A 21,720-nucleotide genomic window follows, 5' to 3' on the forward strand; every position below is an offset into this window, starting at 1 on the left:
AGCTGCATCTCACAGGTTTAATACGTCATAATTTCATAATCACACAGATCAAAATGTTGTCTAATTTCCATTCTGATTTCTTCTTGAATTCATTGCTTATTTAGAATGTGCTGCTTAAGAGGCTGCACAGCGATCTTCTCATTAGAGAAAGGCAGGCCCAGGGTTCATACTCACAGACAAATGTGAAATGAGGAAAAAAGCTTCCTTGTGAAATAAAATCCAAGCCCTCCAAGTTTTTAGTTTCAAAGGGGGATTCTCCAGGTGGGGTGAGGCTCTTATACCCAAAGCATGGATTCAGGCCCTAGATGTTTCCACTCCTACTAAGGGGGTTTCTTCAAGCACTTGGCACCCTCCCACTTGCCTCTTAGGTGTACCAATGGTTTCTGGTGTACCAAATGGTACACAATGGTGTACCAAAGTTTAGGAGTCAATAAGAACCCAAACCACAGCACAGCTGATGGTGGCTGCAAAAACTTACCAAGCTCTATAGGGAAATACATACAGAAATGCTGAGAAGCTGATAGGAAACCCACTCTCAAGGCCTGATCCACTCATATGCTGTGTGAGAGGCAGCTGCCCCTGCCCCCACAGAGCTGGGACTGCTCCTCAGACCCCCCAACTGTGCACCCTACTCCCCAGCTCCTAATGTCATCTACTTTCTTCCCACCCATTCTCCCAGAAGCCAGTCTCCTAGTAACGCAATTCCAATCAGCAGACGTTCACTGGGACTGCTTTGTATGGGACATGGTGCTGGGCATGGTGGTGCAGAAGTCAGGCTGCCCCCCCAGAGCCATAAAATAGGGTCTTCTCTGCACAGATGATGCTCCTTCAGATTCAAAGCAAACCTGACACCCTCTGAGATGCTAAAAGGACTGATGTCTTCCTGCAGTTTATTGGATACATAAACATTCACAGATACAGGAACAAAGAAGCTGCAGAAACAGCTGGGGGACTATCCCGGTACAGGCCCCTAATCTCAAGGGGCACTAGGGCAGCCACACATCTCCAGACAGAGCAGTGCAGGCGCCTGAACAACCTCATCCTCATGCACGCTGGATCTGGCAGCATAAAGTGGCATGGGGTGGGGGTGGGGGGTCTTCAGAATGAGCGGAGGGCGTCTGGTCCTGGCTTTAAGGGGGATACTCAGGTTCAGAGTCAAGGTTCTGACAGATGCTCAGAGCCTCTGAGACTGCACACGCACAGGGCCTGCATTTTCCATTGACAGATGCTCTCCCATGAAGAAGAGGGCCTGGAATTGGTTGAGCCACTGGCTCCTCCAGAGACCAACTCTGCTATGTCCTTGGAGAAAAGGCACATTGCAAAGCCAGGAGCTACACTTGAAGGTGAAGGTTCCCAATAAACCATCTGGGGCCTTGGAGGGGTGGGTTTATCTGCCAATACCCAAGATGAGCTGTGCTGGATGCCCCCCACTCCTCAAAAGTGCCAGGCCGCCTTCTGGTGTGGGGTGGGGGTGTACTGAGGCACAGACATGGGCTTGTTCCTCTCAATTCTTTCCTGAAGTACAATGTCAATTATGGAATATCAGAGCAGCCCTCTTGGGGCCACAGAGAACTCTGAGGTCACCAAATCCACTCCTCAGTCTTTGTGTGGAGGCAGGGGGACCACAACCAATCTCACAGACCTTGGGGAGAGGACCTGGGCCTGAGGAATCCACCCTCTTTGCTCTTGCAAAGTCCTTTTGGGCAACAACACAGGCCTGAGCATTGCAATTAAAGCCCTCTTTCCTTTTGCTATGGCTGTGCTTCTTAGAGCCAAGAAAGAGAATGGGCCTCCACTCTTGGTCTCAGACCCAGCTCTGGCCCCACCTTCTCAAGAGCACTCTCACACCCTCCACCAAATCACTGTGGCCAGAGGCACAGGTGAGCAGGACCTGCTGTCTCTGCATCTAGGACCCTTCCCGACCTCAAGCCAGGACAGAGCTGGGCTCTCTGAGCCCTCAGTGTGGCACTCTCCCATGTATGAGGGAGGGGGAGCCCAGAGAAGAAGCCAGGATGGGCAGGTGTGGCCCATTCTGAGCTCTCTGTGTGCTTCTGCCCACATTCCATGCTTGGCACAACCAGCTCTCCACCCCTTTAATGCCCCCACCCCCTGCACATGCATACAGACAGAGGCGTGCACACACACACACACACACACACACACACACACACGGCCAGCTGGATGGAAAGTGAGGCAGCAGAGGGGGTTCAGTCAGCCCCGGCCCCAGGCCTCAGGACCACTGGCAGGCACAGTCGGTGGGCTCCTGAACCATGTAGGGCACCCAGGTGGCGTTGGTGGCACAGAAGAGCTGCACGGAGCGCCGCTGCAGGCCCACCTCGCGGCAGCACTTGCAGAAGCGGGCGTAGGTGTTGATGTTGTAGTTGTAGATGCTGGCAGAAGGGCACTTCCCATCACAGGACACTAGGTTCACCTGCAGACGGGCAGGCCCATGAGGCCACCTGGGTGGGCCCTGCCCCCCAAAGCCCCCTCCAGCTCCCCCTCCCCGCCCTGTGATGCAGGCACCACGCACAGGGGAGCTGCTCCTGCAGTCGTTCTTGCGGATAGTCATGCGGATGGTCACCTTCTTGCAGGAACGCCCGTCCTCCTTACCTGGGGGGACAGGGTGGGTGAGGAGGCCGTGGCCGAGGCAGGCTCCCTAAGGGCAATGGGACAGGCCGGCCTGGGGCAGTTAGGTCATGCTGGAGGGACCTCTCCTATGTTAGTGCCCTTCCTTATCAAAGGGCAAGCCTTTCAACCCACACGCCCTGGAAGGAGGTGGAGTCGGGGAAGGTAAAGACAGGGCATTGGAAGCAGGTGGAACAGAGGAAGATGCCTGGGTGGTGGGCAGGGCCAGCCTTGGAGGCTGGTGCTAGGGAAGAGGAGGATTTGGGGACAGGGTAGGCTGCCTCCCCACCCCTGTTGGTGGCACTGGGCATGTCGTCATTCCTCTCTGAGCTTCCGTTTTCCTACCCTGAGGAGGCTCCTAGCATTATAATTCTGCAATTTTCTGAGTGAATGAAATCCCAGCCCCCAGTCCTATGCTTACATATAGCAGGTTCTCTGGATTTCCATAGCTATCAAAGGGGCCAGGAGTGGCCGACCCCACAGAGCTGATCCAGAAAGGACAGCTGAGAAGCACGCTGCTTCCTCTGCCTGCAGGGCGCCTCCCACAACCAATCACAGGGCTCACTCGGCCCTCGCCTCCTTCAGCAATTTGCTTAAAAATCTCCCCAGCGAGGCCTTTCCTAATCCTCCTTCCTGAAATCGCAACTCTCCCTCTCCACCCAGGGGTCCCCCCAGCCCTCCCTGACCTTATTTTTATCCAGGACACTATCACCATCCTACCAGAGAGCATTTATAATTCAGTTGCTGAAGCTTATGCTTTAGGATCCTCTTTTGCATGAGTCTTTTTGCAACTTGTGAGCTATTTTCTCATTCTAAATAAACATTCACTTCATTCACTTTCACACCTAAATATGGATTTGTAATTTTACATTCTTTTTCTTAATGAGCACCCCCTCCCCCACCAAATTGCGTAACTTCCAGGCCCCATAAAACCCACCACATCCATGCTATAACGTATTTTAGTTGTCATTCTACCTCTCCCATTAAACTGCAAGCTCCCTGAGGACAGGGATATTTGTCTGCCTTGTTTATTGCTGTGTCTGCAGTGCCTGCAACAGTGCCTGGCACATAGTTGGTGCTCTGTAAATGTTTGTCAGAGGCATGGGCTCGCTCTGAAACCCCAGGGTGCCCAATGGAAATGGTGTGGGATCCTTTCTTCTGACCTCTGGGCCTTACCACCTCACTGCCTGGAGGGCTCTTGGCCGGAGCTAAGTCCAGCTTGCCCTCCCTCTCTGCTCCCAGGAGGCAGGCAAAACAAGGGCTGTCCTGGCCATGGTCCCTCTGGGCCCTGGACCGAGATGGGCTGCGTGACTGGCAGGAGCAAAGCAGTGGCAGCAGGGGGACCAGCAGGTGGGCAGCAGGTGAGCAGGCACCGCTGAAGCGTTCACATGCAAGCCCAGGGGACGCAGCTCACTACCTGGCATGCACTGTGGGCTGCATGGCTGTGGTTGGAGGCAGGGAGCAGGGGTGCACCCTCCCCCTCTCCACCCCCTGAGCCCAGGGCCGCCTCACAGAAGGGACATGGTTGGCAATAGCAATGCAGCTGCCCGCCTCCAGTCCCATGGGCTTCCGGGAGGAGTACCTGGGCGGCAGTGGACACTAACCCGTGGAGGAGAGGCGGGACTAACAGGGACCACGGGAAACAAGGTCCCCGGGGAACCTGGGGAGAGGGCACACGGGTCACACGGGAGCACATGGGACATCCAGGGAACATGAGGTTGTGGGTCACACATCAGTCAAAGAGGCACTAAGTCCACCTTTCTTGGAGTATGTGATGGGGACATAAAAGGGCCCCAAATTCTACTGCCCTCCTAGGAAGGGGTCTGAGGGCCCCAGGGGAAGTCAGGTGGGCAAAGATCCTAGGCTGCTTGTGTATGTGGTTGGGGGCTGCAGGTTCTGGGTGTCCGGGGACCCAGGGGCCAGGGTGTAAAGACAGATAAACACACCCCTCAGTCAGACCCAATCAGGAAACCTCTAGGCCTGAATCCCATCCAGGCAGCACCTCAGGATGAGGACTCACATGGGGGCACCTGGGCTGGGGCTCTTGGCAGGGCAGGAGGAGGCAGAGTGGCTGGCGAGCTACTGACCTCCTACCCCAGTGCCTGCTGTTGCCAACAAGATGCAGGGGCCGTGCGTTGGGACAGAACATGAGTATAGCCTCTGCCCACCTGCGTGTCTGTGCCAGTGTCATGAGCCTCGTGGCTGGGCTTATCCCTTGGTCCACTCACCCCTGGAGAGCCACCAGGCCAGAAACCCAGCCCTCTGAACCCCAACATGACATCCTGACCCCCAACCAGAGCCCCTCAGCCCCAGCTTCAACCCTGCTCACTCACATGTCCGACAGCATCCTTCCAACGAAGGCACCACTGAGCCCCCAACCTAGAAGGAGAGGAGGGAGATGAGTGGGGAGGCCTCTCCCAGGCCAGGGGCCAAGAACCCAGCAAATGGGCTAAAGTAGTCCAAGAGTCCTGAGTCTTCTCCTCCCAGATACCCTAGGGCAGGAGCTCCTGGCCCTGCTGTCCATCAGCCCCTGGCCAGACGGAGATGATCAGGACAACTGGCTCTAGGGCAGCCCACCATCCCCATGCAGCTGGAGGCTGGAGTAAGATGGTACAGGGCCTCCTTCTCTTCTGTGGCAGCCCCCCTCATGCCCCCACTGCTTACCCCACTGCCATTAGTATTTCTGTGCACAGAGGGTCAGGAAGGAGAAAGGTGCAGGGGCTACACCCACTCAGGGAGAGGGTCAGTGGCACCCGCTCTATCTCAGCTCTCGATAAGTCACCCATTTCCTCTGGGTTTGGTTTTCCCATCTCTAAAATGGGGATAATTATCCCTTACAGCCCTCCTCCTCTACTGTGAAACAGATAAAACATTGGATGCAATGGGGTTCTTTGTAGATAAGCATGTGCAAGTATGCATGTGTAAGTGTGGGTGTATGTGTGTCTGATTTTGCATGCATTACTTGAGTGCATGTGTGTCCAAGTGGGATCTGTGTGTACATGTGAGATCATATGTATGAATATGATTGGGTGTGTGCATGTGCATTTGTTTTCTAGGTGAGTCAGAAATATTTGAATGTCCAATATTAATCTCAGGATCCTTAATAATTTGACAATAAACCCAAACCCTTTTCTTTGAGCTGTGCCATCCTGATGACCATCTATGCTAGTGCTATCATTGGTTAGCCTGTCACAGGGCTGTGCTGAGGCATGTGTGGGACAAGTGTGTGCAAGAGTATATCTGTGGACAGCCTTGGTGTGCAACAGTGCAGTGTGTGCACTGCCATTCCAGGTGTGTTAATGTTCCTGTGGAGTGTGTGGTGTGTGAGTGTGGCTGATTGCCTGTATTGGTGTAGGTAAGCGTGTGCCTAGACATGTGTGCCGGTTTGAATGTATTGTGTCCCCCAAATGCCATTATCTTTGTAGTCTTGTGTGGGGCAGAAGTTTCGGTGCTGGTTAGATTTGCTTGGAATGTGCCCCACCCAGCTGTGGGTAATGATTTTGATGAGATGTTCCCATGGAGGTGTGGCCCCGCCCATTCAGGGTGGGCCTTGATCGGTGGAGCTATACAAATGAGCTGACTCAAAGAAAGGAAAAAAGAGTGCAGCTGGGAGTGATGTTTTGAAGAGGAGCAAGCTTGCTAGAGAGAAACGTCCTGGGGGAAAGCCGTTTTGAGGCCGGAGCTTTGGAGCAGACGCCAGCTGCCTTCCTGCTAACAGAGGTTTTCTGGACGCCATTGGCCATTCTCCGGTGAAGGTACCTGATTGCTTGGACGCTTTGTGACCTTAAGACTGTAACTGTGTAGCGAAATAAACCCCAGTTTTATAAAAGCCTATCCATCTCTGGTGTTTTGCATTCTGCAGCATTAGCAAACTAGGACAACATGTGATGGTGTACATTTGAGTGCACCTGCGTGTGGCCACGTGATGGGTGAGGATGCAAGATGCGATGTGGTCAGAGCAAAATGCAAGCATAGATATGTGGATCTGGGGTGAGGGTGGGAGTGCAAGTGCAGGCTCCAGGGACACCCAGGAACACCCACCCCACCAATGCCCCTGGCCCCAGGAGGAGGCAGGCACTGACCTTGGCACACTCAGTCTCGTTGAGCGGTGGGCAGCTGATAGGAGAGCGGACCAGCACAGCACCCAGGGGAGTGCTGCTGCAGTGGTGGCGGGCACACTCGGCAATCCAGGATGCCCCGGGCTGCAGGACAGAGAAGTGGGTGATTGGGGCTGCTGGCCAGATGGAGGGGCTGAGTGAGCTGCAGGGCACAGCTCCAAGCACAGGTGCAGCCCAGGGCCTGGCACTGCCCAGGGGCCCCCTCTGTACTAGACCCTGGCCTAGGAGCCAGAGAGGATTCTGGTCAAAGGTGTCCTCTAATCACTGGAGCCTCAATTTCCCCTTCTGAGACATCTTCCCAGGGGGATAGTTAATGGGCTGTGTGGTGGTTTGGAACTGCATATACCCCACAAAAACCATGTTCTTAAAGCTAATCCATTCCTGTGGGTCTAAACCTATTGTTAATAGTATCTTTTGATAGGGTTCCTTCAGTGAAGGTGTGGCCCAGGGTGGGTCTTAATCCTCTTACTGAAGTCCTTTATAATATAAATGTGGTGAATACAGAGAGAGAGTGAGGGAGGGAGAGAGAGAAAGCCATGGAAGTAAGATGCCGGAGGCAAAGAAACCTGGAAGGGAAGGGACAGACCAGCAGACGCTGCCATGTGCCTTGCCATGTGGCAGGGGAGTCCAGGGTCTCCAGCAGCCAGTCGTTGGGAAGAAAGCTTTGCCCAGTGATGCCTTGACTGGGACATTTTTCTCAGCATCAAAACCATAAGCTTGTAAGTTAACAAATTCCCATTGTTCAAGCCAACACATTTCATGGCATCTGCTTTGAGCAGCTTCACAAACTAAAATGGCTGCTTACCAAGAACAGGAAGGTGGTTCCGTTGGGGAAGGCAAAGAGGCAGGACACGTTCCTGCAGGAGCCGCAGCAGGCTGCCAGGTCCCGGGGGTGTTCGTACTCCTGGTTCTGTGGGATAAGATGGAACCAGGTGGCCCTTAGCTACCTGTCCACTGGCCCCTCCACCTCCTGGCCCTCCCACTGTCTGCCTGTCTCAGAGCCCAGACACCGGGGAAGAGCCCCCTGAAGGTGCTCAGGCAGGGCAACTCCCAGCCTTCTTCTGTCTCCATTGGCAGGTCGTCCTCACGCTCGCCCTCAGCCTCCCTTCCTTCAGTTACTGGCCCCAGCCCCAGTGGAGGAAGAGTGTTTCCACTCTTTGAGAGGCAGCATTTCTGGTGGCTAAGGGTGCCAGCTTTGGTTCCAGAGAGACCTTGTGCTGGTCTAAAACTGTTATGGATGCCAGAAGAGTCAAGATCTTTTAACCCAATCTTGTTGGGTGGAACCTTTTGACTGAATGTGTCCATGGAGATGTGACTCACCCAACTGTGGGTGAGAACTTTGATTAAATTATTTCCATGGAGGTGTGGGCCCTGCCTATTTGGGGAGTACTTAAGAGTGCTCAAGAGCCAACACTGACGCTGACGCCTGGAGATGCTTGGAGATGTAGACAGGACATTTGGAGATGCTAAGCTGAGAGATGAAGCCCACAGTTTACCCTGGAGAAGCTAAGAGAGGACCCCCAGATGCTTAGAGTGAAACACCCTGGGAGAAAGAAGCAAGGTCTCACAGGAGCTGAGTGAGTGGAGCAAAGAAAGAAGCCCAGAGACATTTTGAAGAAAGCCATTTTGAAAAACACCCAGGAGCCAAGGACCAGCAGATGTCAGCCACGTGCCTTCCTAGCTGACAGAGGTGTTCCAGACGCCATTGGCTGTGCTTCAGTGAAGGTATCCTCTTGTTGATGTCTTAGTTTGGACACTTTTATGGCCTTAGGACTCTAAATTTGTAATCTAATAAACCCCCTTTATAAAAGCCAATCCATTTCTGGTATTTTGCTTAATGGCAGCTCTAGCAAACTGGAACAGACCTCCATTTGAGTCCATTTCTTTGGAACTTTTCAACAATGACTGGACCTTCCTAAGCCTCAGTTTTCTCATCCACAAAATGGTAATAATCCCAACCCCATTTATTCTTTCATTAGACTAATATTTATTGAGCTCTTACTGTAGGCCAGAGACTGTCCTAGGTACTAGGCTCAACAAGGGGAAGCAACACAAACACACAAACTGAAAGGATAGGGAATTGCCAGGCATGCAGTAGGTTCTCTATCAAATATCCACTCTTGCTGGGTCATAGATCTATCCCATTACTCTTGCTATTCCTTCCTGGCCTCTCCCAACCAGCACTTTCTACACAGGCCTCTGATGCCCACTCTCTAGGCTCATCTGGGGGAGGGGGTCCCTAGCTGTGTCCTCAAATCCCTGAAACACCTAGGGCTGTCTCACTCACACCCAACCTAACCCCAATCCACCAGCACCCTACCGCCTCGCAGCGGACGTCGCACAGCACAGAGGTGGTGTTGATCTGGTAGAAGCTGGTAAGGGGGTCAAGCAGGTCTGTGCAGCGGGAGGTGTGGCACACGCCTTCTGCCGAGAGCTCCACCACCGTCTGGCCTGGCTGCATCACGCCCAGCTCACGGCTCAGACACACAGGGGCCTTCACTGGTCAGCACGCAGTGTGGCAACAGTCACCGAGAGCCCAGTCAACCTGCACCCACCCCAGCCTGGCTGGCCCCACCCTGGCTCACCCACCCTGGCTCTGCCCCACAGCTTCCCTCCCCCACTCACCGCACTCGTACTTGGCGCAGCCACACACGTTCTCCACACTGCGCATGAACTCTTCGTCCAGCTGGGACTTCTCCCACTGGGTGGGGTGGAGGGGGTCAGCACCCCTGGGTGGGAAGCCCTGCCCCATCCTCAGAAACAGTCTGCTCCCTGGGCCCCTGCTTGTGTCAGTTGCCTCCTCACTGTGGGTGGGGAGGGCACTGGCAGGCTTGGGGGCCCTTGGTACCTTAGAAGATCAGATACCCTCCCGCCAAGGGAGGAGTCAATCTAGAAAACTCCCAGAGTGGCTCCCGAGCCTCTTGGCTAAGGAATGCTCCCCCATGTCCTCTCCCAGGGCCTCAGGCCACTCCTTTCATCCTGAGCACCCACTGGCCGCATCATCAAGGGAACATTGCTTGGAGAAGAGGACAGATAGGGGCTGGGGACAAAATGAGAGGAAATGTGTGTTGTGTGTGGGGGGGGTATGTATACTTGAGCAAATGATGTAGGCATAACTTTATATTTCCTGAACTATTTTCACTTCCCTCAGTGGCTGTACAACTTGAGTTAAGGGCATAATCTCTGGAGTCAGATTTCTTGGGTTCAAATCCTGGCTCTGTGATTTACTAGCTTCATGTTAACCTCAGTTTCTTTGCTTGTGTAACTGGGATAATCATAGAATTAACCTCATGGAGTTGTGAGAATTAATGTAATAATACACATAAAAGGTGTAGAAAAGCTCCTAGCAAATAGTTAGTTCTCAGTAGACATGAGCTACCATCAGGCTTACCATCATCACCATCATCACATCATCACCATTATCAACACCGTCATCATCATCATTACTTCATCATCATCATGACCATCACTATCACCACCACCACCATCATCACCACCACCATCTTGAGGATTATCATCATCATCATTGTACTTAATCCTCACCATAACTTGGAAGAATTATCATGCCACCTTACAGATGAGGAAATTGAGCCCAGAAAGTCAGAGAGAGTTTTGGACAAGAATTCTGAATTGCAATCTCGGGCTCTTTGCACTAGATTAAGGGAATAGGGTCTCTGGGGTAGGGGATAGGCAGGAAAAGAAAGGAAGGGGCCAGGCTGCAAAGGGTGGGGAGCAACAGGGTTTCCATACCAGATGGCACTGGGGCACTGGGATTGTGTCGCAGTCACACTCTGAAAAACAGGAGGCACCAGGACCCGCCTCACCAGAGATGCCCAGGTGGAGGTCCCCTTGGGTCCCCAGACCTGTCACTGCAGGTACAGCCCCATCCTCTGGCCCAGATCCAGCCCCCCGGCTAGGTGGGTGGGCAGTAATGGTCCTAAATACCACGTTCCCCACCCGGATGTGGGGTGAGGATAAACAAACAGGCCAGTTACAGGATTCCTCTGGTCATCAGAAATTCATCCCTCTCCCTCCTCCAAGGCCATTCTAGAGAAGATGTGGGGCTTCTCCAGGAATAAACATGGCAAGGGTGGAACTTCTGACCACCTGCATTTCCCAAACATATGTTCCAGCCAGCTCAGCTTTGCTACTCCAAGCCTTTAACCATGAGAAGGTTCAGTTCTAACCTGTGTGTGAGCTGATTTCTGAGGCATCCACATAAGGGATACACCAGTTCTAGCTTCAGAGATGAAGAGCTCAAGATCAGAATGGCTATCAAATGTTCTCAAGTTGGTCATTTATGCCACAAATAGTTTTAAGTGTCTATCATATGCTGGGCTTTGCTCTGTGCTTTGGGGATACAGCAATGAACAAAGCCAACTAAAACCCCTGCCCTCATAAAGTTTATTTTCTGGTGGGGACTGGAGAAAGACAAGCAAAATACTCAAATGCAAAATAGAATTTCTCACCTCTTTCGTGAATAACATTTTTTATATAAACCTCATTGGTTTTCATTATTGGTAATTGACACTCCCACCTGCTACCCAAAAGAGTTGCAGTGAATTTTAGCAAAAATTATGCTTACTATCAGGCAATTGCTATAAAGATTTTCTAATATGGAAAACCTTTTTGGAACAAGGAACTTTATTCTTTCACCCTTGGAAGGAAAAAAATGTAGGTATGCTCAGTGCTCAGAGAGGAGGCAGGGGAGGAAGGTGATTTGGTCCCTTCCCTCTTGTGACTCTGGAGGGAGTTGGATCTGAGCAAATATGACAGTGGTGGGGCCTGGTTCCCTCCCCAGCACCCCGCACCCCCACCCCAGCAGGGCCCCGGCCTGAGTCTCCAGCTTCGGGTGGGGGTCCCTGTCCTGGGCTTACCGCAAGACTTGTATGGGCAGCAGCGGTCCGGGCTCCACACCTGCACCAGCGTGGTGCCGACGCCACACTGGACCTGGGGGCAGCGGAAGCTCTCACACACTGGGACGGAGGGAGGAGAGGCAGGGGACACATCAGCCTGAGACCCCTTGGAGTGCGAGCGCCCAGTACTGCAACAGCGGCTAAGGAGGGGCTGCCCCCCAGATCTTCTTTCGGACCCTCAATGCCCTCAGGCCCTCCGTGGGGCTGGAGACTCATCGCCTTCCCACTGAACCACTTCAGGAGGCCCCAGTTCTGCCCCCGTGAGCAGACACGACAGGTAACAGACAGGACTCGCTCAGCTGGGCCTCCTCCTCCCCTGGATTCTGTGCCACCTGAGGGAGGGGGTGGTCCAACATGAGCCAGAGGGCAGGGTGAGCGCTGGTGGCAATGCTTCCCCCCACAGGAGAGGGCTTTTCACACCCCGTGGACATGTCCTCCATTTGCGGCTGGCCCTGAGCCTGCCCTGCTTCGGCTGATGCTGCCCTCTAGGGTTCACATTTCCCTTCTTCCTTTCCTTCGGGCAGGCCTCTCAGTCTGGGATTCCTCAGCCATTCTCATTCACAGAGGCCAAGGCAATGGGTGAGGCAACGCCCCAGCAGAACTTTTTGGTGGGGAGGGGAGGTGCAAAGCTCAGCACTGAAGGTGGGGTTCTTGAAGAATGCAGGAGTTATCTGGTTTACCAATAAAATTACTGGCACAAGCAAGGATTATCAATTGGTGTTTCAAAAAAAAACATATGAGGTGGATGGTGGAGGGGGAGCTGGACACTTGTACAGTGTCAAAGTAGTGGGTTATTTTCTGGTCAAAAGAAGGAAAAGGTAAACGCAAGTTGGAGGCTCAGACTATCACCTTAATCCAGGCCAACTCTAACATCTGCTATAGCAACTCAGCTGGATGGTGTGTCCCCCGATGTGATGTGCCGTGAAGCTCACACCGTCTGGCCAGAACATTTTAACTTGAATCCACCAAGCTTGGCCCTTGGGGACCTCCGTGACCCTCTCTGGGTGGCCTCAGCACCATGTCCGTCATGCGCTGGGCCTGTCCCCGTCCACTCCCACAGCCAGGCCTGCTCTCTCGGGAGGGGCCTCAGTTCCCTGTGGCTTTGGAGTGCACCACCGGGGGGCTCCAGGTTGCTCCCCATTCCCTTCCCGCTGGTCCTGGGGGTGAGGGCTTTGTGAAGGGGCCCGTGGCCCACCAGGCACCAGCCCCCACTCACCGCATTGGTACAGAGGGCAGCACAGCTCCGCCGTGCTCCTGTTCACGGTGAGCGCCTCCCCTTCCTGGCACTCGGGGATCGGATCCGGGCAATCGCCACAGGCTGTGGGGACAGCGGGCCACTGCTGTCACAAGCAGTTCCTTTCATGAGGGGCTTAGTTCAGAGCAGGTTACGGTGGGGCAGGGGAGGCTCAACAGACCTGATGTGTACCAGGAGCCAAATCAATAGGGTTTCATGGTCTTACGTGACCTGTCCTGGAGTTAGCATCTGCAAGTTCCCCCTCCCATCCACCCAAAGTCTTACACTGAACAAGCATCAATTTCCTCAAGCTCAGTAATCTAGGGGTGAAGGCGGGGGGGAGTTGGTTTCCTTTCCTCTCCTCCTCTACTTCTTTCTGGATGGTGGTGTCACCCTTCTCCCTGTGTCCATCTGAAGACCCCACTCTTTCCTCCCAGCCACCCAAGGAACAGGGCTGAGGAAGGAGGTGGCCATGATCTAGGGAGCACGTGGTCTGGGGCAGGCCCGCCAAAGGCTCGGCGGACGTCTGATGGCTGCATCCACCCACCACAGAAGTAGGAGGTACAGCACGAATCCCCCCGGCGGCCTGCAATCAGGGTCTGGTCCTGGCGGCAACTGGGGACCAGCACCCCCTCACACAGGTCTGGGTCACACTCTAGGGAAAAGACAGATTTTAGGGTGGAGAGCAGTGCCTGCCTGGCCACGCCCAGCCCTCACCCTGGCTCTGTCCTCAACTCTAGCTGGAACCCAGTCTCCAAGCTGACTCTCCTCCCCCACACCCCAGTCTCTGCCCACGGGTCCCAGGGTGGTCACCCCAACCCCCATGCTGGGTGGGGGTGCCATGGGCCACAGCGCTCCCTGCTCTGTCCCAGGTGGGATGGCTCCCGCTCTCTCCCCACCCAGGCCTCTCACCACAGCTGTAGCTGGGGCAGCAGGAGTCCTCCTGGAAGTGGGTGAGGAGTCGGTGTCCCGGGCGGCAGGTTGGGGCAAGGCCCTCACACAGAGTCTGGTTACACACTGGCCCAGGGGCCACAGGGCCTGTCACCTGGGGGCCAGGAGGGCCCTTGGCCTCCAGCACTGCCCAACCCCTGGACACGTGGGCCCCACAGCCTGCAAGACACATACTCCCCAGGAGGGATGGAGAGCAAGAAGAGCTAACATTCATCGAGACACGCCCTGTGCCATGTGCTGTTCTAAATCAGTGTTAATTTATGTAATTCTCATCACAACCCAAAAATGGGTGCTGTTATGATCCTCATGTTACAGGAGGTAACATGAGGCACAGAAGATGTCAAATGACTTGGCTGAGGTCACACAGTCGCAAGGTGGTGAAGAGGCTATCTGGCTCCAGAGTCTGTGCCTTTACCCACCACTCCCCCCAACTCAACCCCCTACTAGACACTTTAATTTTTCCAAGCCTCATCCCATCCATTAAGGTCAGAGGGCAGGGCTGGAGCCTTTAATCCTGTCTCACCGTTGAGATCCAGGAGGTAAAGGGGGTGTGAGCTGGGACTCACCACAAACAGTCCCCAGGCAGCAGGGGTCCTCGGTGGGCACGAGCAGGGCCACCTCCCCAAACCGCGGGCAGGCCTCAGGACGGGGGCCCGGGCAGCCCAGGTCCACAGGAACAACGGTGCCTGGAGCTTGGCACTGGTGCTGGCAGCAGCCGCTGAGGGAGCTGTTCCAAGTCTCCCCCAGGGCCCGTGGTGCCCCCGTGCTGTCGGTGCAGGCTGCAGGTGGGCATGGCGGGGACGGGGGCTGAGGAAGGTGGCCGGACCCTCCCCAGAGCAAGCCAGAGGCAGCAGGAAGGGTGCAGGAGGCCCCAGGGTGGGGCCAGCTTTGGAGGGTCCGGTCTCAGGGGGTGAGAGACCTACCACACTTCTCCTCAGGGATGCAGAGCGCAGAGTGGCGTCGGTGCAAGATGGTGCCCTCGGAGCAGATGCAGCCCTCACCGAGCACCTGGCACTGCTCAGGGTCCGGCAGGCCCAGCGTCCCATCCTGGCACGTCTCAGGGGGTCTGCAGGCTGCCACACAAGCCTGGTATGTGGAGTCACTGGAGCACAGGAAGGCTGCCGGGGCGCAGGGGACACAAGGCCTAATTCAGAACCCACCGAGGGCCACAAGAGGGGGTGGGGCAGGGGTCTCACAGTCACACTGGTGCCTCACAGCACAAATCAGGGGTTTTGGTGTCATTGTCTGTTTGCTCTAGATAGGGTCAGCAAAGCACAGCCCACAAGCCAAATCCAGCCGGCTGCCTGCTTTTGGAAATAAAGTTTCATTGGAACACAGTCATGCCCGTTCATTTATGTACCATCTGTGGCAGAGTTGAGTAGTTGTCACAGAGACCACAGGGCCCACAAGGTTTCAAATATTTCCCATCTGGCCTTTAAAGAAAATGTTTGCCAAACCCTGCTCTAGATCAGTGTTTTTCAAACTTTCTTGACTGTAAAAAATACGTTTTACACTCTGATCCAATACACATATGCATGGAGAACAGTGGTTCTCAAACCTGATTGCAAAAGAATCACTTGGGAGCTTTTAAAATATCATTGCCAGGACCCTACCCCAGAACAATTGAACCAGGATCTCAATTGTGGGGCCTAGGCATTAAAAAATAATAATAATTAAAATTCCCTGGGAGATTTCAAAAGGTAGCCAGGATTCAGAATCCCTGATATATTGAAACAAAAAACTTCTTCATGAAATAACACTTAAACTTCCTATGTACAGTCCCTGCATTTTCCTATATTCTTCTGTTGCACTTTTTTAATGCTGGTGCTGACTCCCAAAATTGATTTCATGACCCACAAATGAGTCGGGGTCCAGAGTCCAAAAACACAACTTTTGATGATTTTCCCCTTTTCCTTTCTCTGTCATATTATAGGTGTGGTCTTTCCGTGGGCTGTCTCCAGCCTTTTGAGATGCGTTTATAAATCCAACTACTCAAGCCCATCCCACCCCCACCTACACCACAAACGTAAACCGAACGCTGGGTGGGGGCAGATCTCACTCCCATCCTCAAGGAAGGAGGGGAGAGGCAAAGAGAAGAGAAAGATGAGCACACATTAAATAAGAAACTAACATTTACTGGATGGCAGCCCTGTGACAGGCATGTGTCAGGCGTTCTGCACACACTACCTCCTATCATCCTCAAAGGAACCCTAGAAAGGACTAATGTTACTGTCTGCATTTCACTGATGATGCAGAGACGTGGAGAAATTAAAGAAATAAAGGAATGAATGGACCAGATTTACTTCATCAACATAAATATCATAAATTTAGTATACTCATAAATTTATTTATAATGTATTTATACATTTATGGAGTTATTAATATAAATTAACAAGCCTGGAAAACCTTGGACTTGAACTCAGGCCTGTGAGCCTCTTTCCACTTTAACAGGGGTTGGGGGCAACAGACGCAATGGAGGAGACCCCTTGCCCCCACCACACTCACGGCAGTAGTCGGAGCGCCGCCACTCGATGCACACATGGAACTTGTGGCACATAGCCACGTACACGGTCAGCGCCACGCAGGGCTGCTGCACATACTTGGTGTCCCGGATCCACAGCTCACAGAATGATTCTGGGGAGACCTGGGTGCATGCATCAGGCAGTGCCGACCCTGCTCTGAGCCCCCACGGCCCAGCTCCTCCCAGCCCCGTCCAAGGGGAACAACGAGCCTGTGCAGGCTCCCAAGCTGGTCCCAAGTTCAACACCGCCTCCCGGCCCTGACCATCGGCCCCTCTGCAGAGAGGCTCTGCTACTCCAGCCCAGGAGGACCCCCACACTCTGGGCCCATTCAGCACGTACGAAGCGGTGGCATGCGCTGAAAGTGCGGTTGGACACCATGCGGAGGCAGGGCGAGCAGTCAGCCGTGGCACAGCTGTCCGGGCGGAAGCGGGTCTGGCCCACCGAGGTCAGGGAGCTGGGCACCTGCCAGCTGTCCAGAAAGGGAGCAGGGTCCTCGGCCCCACCCACCACAGAGCCATCCTGCAGGGTGAGGTCGTTGGCTGCGTTGCCATCACAGATACCTGAAAGGGGCAGAATTATCGCCAAAGCCACAATAATCACCACTCCCGAGCCCTCAGCCCTCACTTTCCATATTCCTCACAGCTCTTTGAAGCTGGTGTTATTATTATTATCCCCATTTTCTAGATGAGGGAAATGAGGCACAGGGAGCCAGGAAACCTCCTGTGTAAGAAAATACCTTTGCTTTTAGGAAACACACTCCAATGCATTTAGGGATAAAGGGACATAAAGTCTTGAACTTAGTGTCAAATGGTTCAGAAAAAAAATGCATTTTTATATACACATATATATGAACACAATCCTCTCTCTCTTACTCACAAGTCCAAAAAGGTTGGTGATAATTCAGACACCCAGACTCCTTCCATCCGTGGAAGAAGTGACTGCGCCATTGTCAACATGTGGCCTCCAGCTCCACAGAAGGGAGAAGAACGTGGAGGGTCATGCATGGGGAGTTTTTATGGACGGGGCCTGAAGTGATGCCCGTCACCTTTGCTCACTTTCCATTGGTTAGGACTCGGTCACATGACTCCCCCTCCCCTGACAGAGGAGGCTGGGAAAAGTGCTGTAGCTGACTGCCCAGGAAGAAGAGGAAGTGGGTGTGGTGATCAGCAGCAATCTCTGCCTAAGCAGATTTTTGGGGGGTAAATTTTTATTTTGATATAAAATCATATACCTTTTCCCCATATTTACCAATTGTTTATTTTTGTCCCATCTGCTATGTATAGTATTGTGTCAAGGCACTGAGATGGGGGCGGGGATGAAGTTTACCTGACAACTAGCATGGCTCTCACTGCCCTTCCAGCTTCATCTCTTACCTCACCATCCACACACTCCAGGCTCCAGAAGCACACTTCTGTTCGTTTTGCTCACAGCTCTTTTCCCAGTGAGAGTAAATATGAGTTGCACAAATGAAAGAATGAGCATGGAGAAGACCTACATGTATTAGTGCACCTATAGAGGGTATTTTGAGTGCAGGTACGTAAACGTGGATGTACGTAATGGTGCAGATTTATGGATGGAGGACGTGCATGCATGTGTGTGCGTGTGTAAGTGTTGTTGTATCACCCAACATCACAGTCATGACTTGTCGGTTGTGAAGCACCTGTGGTTGCCCACAACCTTATGCTCTGGCAAAGAGCAACAGCCCACACCCCAGATTCTTCCTATACCCCTGTCTCCTATTGAAATACATCCAGCCCCTTAGGGCATGCTCTCTGCAATCATATTATGGTCTGAAGAGCACCAGTCCTATGTGTTGTGGCAGCTCCCGCTGTGACTTAGGCCAGTCATTTATCCTCTCTGAGCCCCCTTTTCTTCTTCAGTTCACTGGGGATACTAATGCCCACTTCTCAGGGCTGTTGTATGGATGACCTGGAATAAGTGAGGTTAGAGTGTGGAATTGCTTTGTGGAGTGCCCAGGCACATGCAGACGAGAAGGATTACCCGGCATTCAGAGGCTGTCAGGGTTGCTGACAGACAATTCCGGCTGGGGTGACAACTGGACGAGGCTAGAGTCCTGCACCATGTCCCCGCTAGCACCCCCAGCCCCAGAGCACAAGGCATTAGGCCTCCCTGGCCTGGCAGTCCTGTTGGTCCCACCCTCTGGCCTGGCACCTGGCTCAGCCTTCCCGTGTCGAGGGGAACATGTATCTCAGGGCAGAAGTGGACCCGGGAAGCACTCCCCACTCCCAGCTGGGTCCCCCCTCACCACACAGGCCCCGGCCTTGGGCCTTGCTGGCTTTGCTGGTCTCCAGAATCATGAGTCCTGAGCTGTGGAGCCACTGGATCTGGATGTGTGAGGGTGTCCGGATCACATACATGTGGCCAGTGTCCTGAATTCTGAACCCGTACCTGCTCACGGGGGGCCACACGGGCTGCGAGTCCACAGTCACCTGGGGCAAAGGAGGCATTCAGTGTGAGCACAGCCTGTCCTTCCATCCATCCATTTAACAAACATTCATGAAGCACCTGTTCTGTGCCAGGCTCCGTTTCAGGCACATGCAGCCAAGACACAGTCCAAGGTGTCATGAGAGAATTCTGAAAAAAGTGCCATGAGCAAAAAACAAGGAAACAAGAAAACAGCAGCTGGATGTAGGATGCATCTCAATGCCCAAATAAACACAACTCCTAAACCTTTCGAATTCCTCTGTTCTTCCCTGGTTCTACACAGATCATTTCCTCTGGGAGATTTTCCCTAAATCCCATCTTTGGGTCTCCCTATTCTACATTTAGAGAGAATCTAAATGTTCCCTCACTGAGGTCCTAGTGGAATGTGAGATTCTCAAGGACAGCATCTATGTCTGATTCATCTTTGAATCATCAGCACCTGCCCATGGATCTGACACAAATTGGTGGCTCAATCAATGTTTGCTAAAAACACAATGAACCCCAATTCTCAGAAACACTTTAAATTCAAAGCTTCAACTCTGACTTCATATTTGTAAGATTAAATTAAAATTTATCATGGATTATTAGTTTTACTCTGTAGAAATGTGAGGATTTAAAAATATATTTATTAATATTTTATATTTTATTTTATATTTATATTTTAAAATATTTATAATGACTGTACACCCCTCCCTCCCAAAGAATAATTATGTTTTATTAATCGATTTGCAAATTATCCAGAGCGTGAACTACTAGGTTGGAGCAGAGAGAGCCCTAGCACAGGAGTCAGAGAACTTTGTGACCTTGGGAAAGTCCCTGGTTCCATGATAGCCTGAACTTTCCTAATTGTACAGGTAGAGGGTTGGGCTCCAAGATCTTTAAACCCTTTCCTGGTTCTAGGAGTGAACACTCACATTTGAAGCCCAAAGATCCTCACCTGTATTCACAGGACACAGTAAGTGTGTTCAAGTAAGGACAAGGGACAAATTTTCTACAGTAAGGTCTTAGATTTCCACTTCTGACCAAGATGGAGTAAAGGGACTGGATTTTCCCTCTTACCTAAACAACCAAAAATTCTGGCAAAATATATGAAACAACAATTTTTAAGATGTTGCCAGTAGGCAAAACAGGACAGTGATCCCAGAGAAAAGGGAAACAAATGCGATGAGCTTTATAATTTTCCTAGGTTATTGCCTAGAGAGTTTCCAGGCTATGGTGCAGGGAGGAGGAACCCAGACAGAGCTCGAGTCTGCTAGACAGAGTTAGGAGTTCACAGAGGACAAATGGCCCTAGTGTTCTGGGCAGAGTACAGAATAGAAGAGGGCTGTACAGGGTTGGGATGGGGGCAGGGTAGGAGGAGGGAGAACCCTGAAGCTCTGCAGAGTTCCCTCTGACCCTGTCTTGGGTTTTCAGGTGAGTACTGATCAGTGTATGCATGTGAAAAAAACTACCTAAAGCCAGGGAAAGAAACACCTGAAAAAAGCAGGCAGAAAAATCCTCAGAACTCATCCAGGGCTGGAAATAGCTGGAGCTACTATCCCCAGCTGGAGTGGAAAAACCTCATAAAACATAGGGTGTAGGGTAGAGTATGCAGAAGGGTATTGCTTCTGCAGTGAGGAAAAATCACACCCAGAATAAAGGCCTCTCTGGTTCTCTCCAACAAAGCTCAAAAGCAAGTCTCAAGAGAATCAAACTGTTTCCAAGTAACTTACCTGTTAACAAAGCTCAAGAATATTTTTAAAAACAAAATAAAAGAATATTGGTCATCCACCAAGCTGAAACACACATGTCTAGAATCCAATAAACAATTACCAGGCATGCAAAGAAGCAGGAAAATACAACTCATAATGAGGAAAAAAATCAATCAGATCCAACCCAGAAATGACACATAAAAACAATTACTAAAACTATATTCCATATGTTCAAGAAAGTAGAGGAAAACATAAAAATATTAAGGTGAGATATGGAAGATAATACACAAGACAAACTTCTAGCAATGAACAATACAATGTCTTGGATGAAAAATACACTGGATGAGATAATCAGATGAGTAGTCAGTGTAGATGAAAAGATTAATGAACTTAAAGATAGAGCACACAGAAATGTTGCTATATTAGGTTATTTTCTTGGGGTAGAGTAGGAACATGTTAGAAGTAAGGTAGTTATCTTAGGTTAGTTGTCTTTTTCTTACTCCCTTGTTATGGTTGGTTTGAAATGTTTTTTGTTTTTTTTTTTTTACTGTTTTTTTTTAATTTTTTTTATATAGTTGATTTTAAAAAAAGAAGAGTTAATTGAAAAAAATAAATAAATAAAATATGCAGAGCCCCCTTGAGGAGCTGGTGGAGAATGCAGGGGTGTTGGGCTTCCCCACCTCAATGGTTGCTGATGTGCTCACAGACATCAGGGACTGGTGGTTCCATGGGCTGAGCTCTCTACCACAGGACTTGTCCTTGGGAAGACTGTTACTGCAAAGGAGAGGCTAGGCCTGCCTATAACTGTGCCTAAGAGCCTCCTCCCGAATGCCTCTTTGTTGCTCAGATGTGGCCCTCTCTCTCTTAGCTAAGCCAACTTGGCAGGTGAAATCACCGCCCTCCCCACTACGTGGGATCTGACACCCAGGGGAGTTAATCTCCCTGGCAACATGGAATATGACTCCCAGGGAGGAATCTAGACCCAGCATCGTGGGATGGAGAACATCTTCTTGACCAAAAGGGGGATGTGAAAGGAAATGAAATAAACTTCAGTGGCAGAGAGATTCCAAAAGGAGCCGAGAGGTCACTCTGGTGGGCACTTCTAATAAATTGGAATAGCTAGCAGTAAATACCTGAAACTATCAAACTACAACCCAGAACCCATGAATTTTGAAGACAATTGTATAAAAATGTAGTTTATAAGGGGTGACAATGTGA

At 51.8% G+C, this 21,720-nt stretch overlaps 1 protein-coding gene across 6 annotated transcripts in view; it reads right to left on the bottom strand.

Moving 5' to 3' along the window:
• Positions 1 to 856: 856 nt before the first annotated feature.
• The window catches only part of OTOG (otogelin), a 91,390-nt gene continuing 70,526 nt past the window's right edge, over positions 857 to 21,720 (bottom strand). The window contains exons 40-56 of one of the 6 annotated variants that reach the window (XM_037840297.1): positions 18,633 to 18,816; positions 16,706 to 16,926; positions 16,350 to 16,488; positions 14,768 to 14,962; positions 14,411 to 14,623; positions 13,806 to 13,910; positions 13,441 to 13,548; positions 12,876 to 12,977; positions 11,621 to 11,719; positions 10,494 to 10,534; positions 9,369 to 9,444; positions 9,064 to 9,242; positions 7,549 to 7,653; positions 6,708 to 6,827; positions 4,959 to 5,004; positions 2,531 to 2,610; positions 857 to 2,431 (exon numbers count right to left, since the gene is read on the bottom strand). In XM_037840297.1, coding sequence (XP_037696225.1) covers positions 2,231 to 2,431; positions 2,531 to 2,610; positions 4,959 to 5,004; positions 6,708 to 6,827; positions 7,549 to 7,653; positions 9,064 to 9,242; positions 9,369 to 9,444; positions 10,494 to 10,534; positions 11,621 to 11,719; positions 12,876 to 12,977; positions 13,441 to 13,548; positions 13,806 to 13,910; positions 14,411 to 14,623; positions 14,768 to 14,962; positions 16,350 to 16,488; positions 16,706 to 16,926; positions 18,633 to 18,816 — 2,214 coding nt within the window. In that variant the 3' untranslated portion in view covers positions 857 to 2,230. Of the gene's footprint in view, positions 2,432 to 2,530; positions 2,611 to 4,958; positions 5,005 to 6,707; positions 6,828 to 7,548; positions 7,654 to 9,063; positions 9,243 to 9,368; positions 9,548 to 10,493; positions 10,535 to 11,620; positions 11,720 to 12,875; positions 12,978 to 13,440; positions 13,549 to 13,805; positions 13,911 to 14,410; positions 14,624 to 14,767; positions 14,963 to 16,349; positions 16,489 to 16,705; positions 16,927 to 18,632; positions 18,817 to 21,720 lie in introns of those variants that run through there. The other 5 variants (XM_037840299.1, XR_005217459.1, XM_037840301.1 and 2 more) reach the window with 5 other exon arrangements.

Source organism: Choloepus didactylus, chromosome 6 (assembly GCF_015220235.1).
Source record: "Choloepus didactylus isolate mChoDid1 chromosome 6, mChoDid1.pri, whole genome shotgun sequence".
NCBI lineage: Eukaryota > Metazoa > Chordata > Mammalia > Pilosa > Megalonychidae > Choloepus > Choloepus didactylus.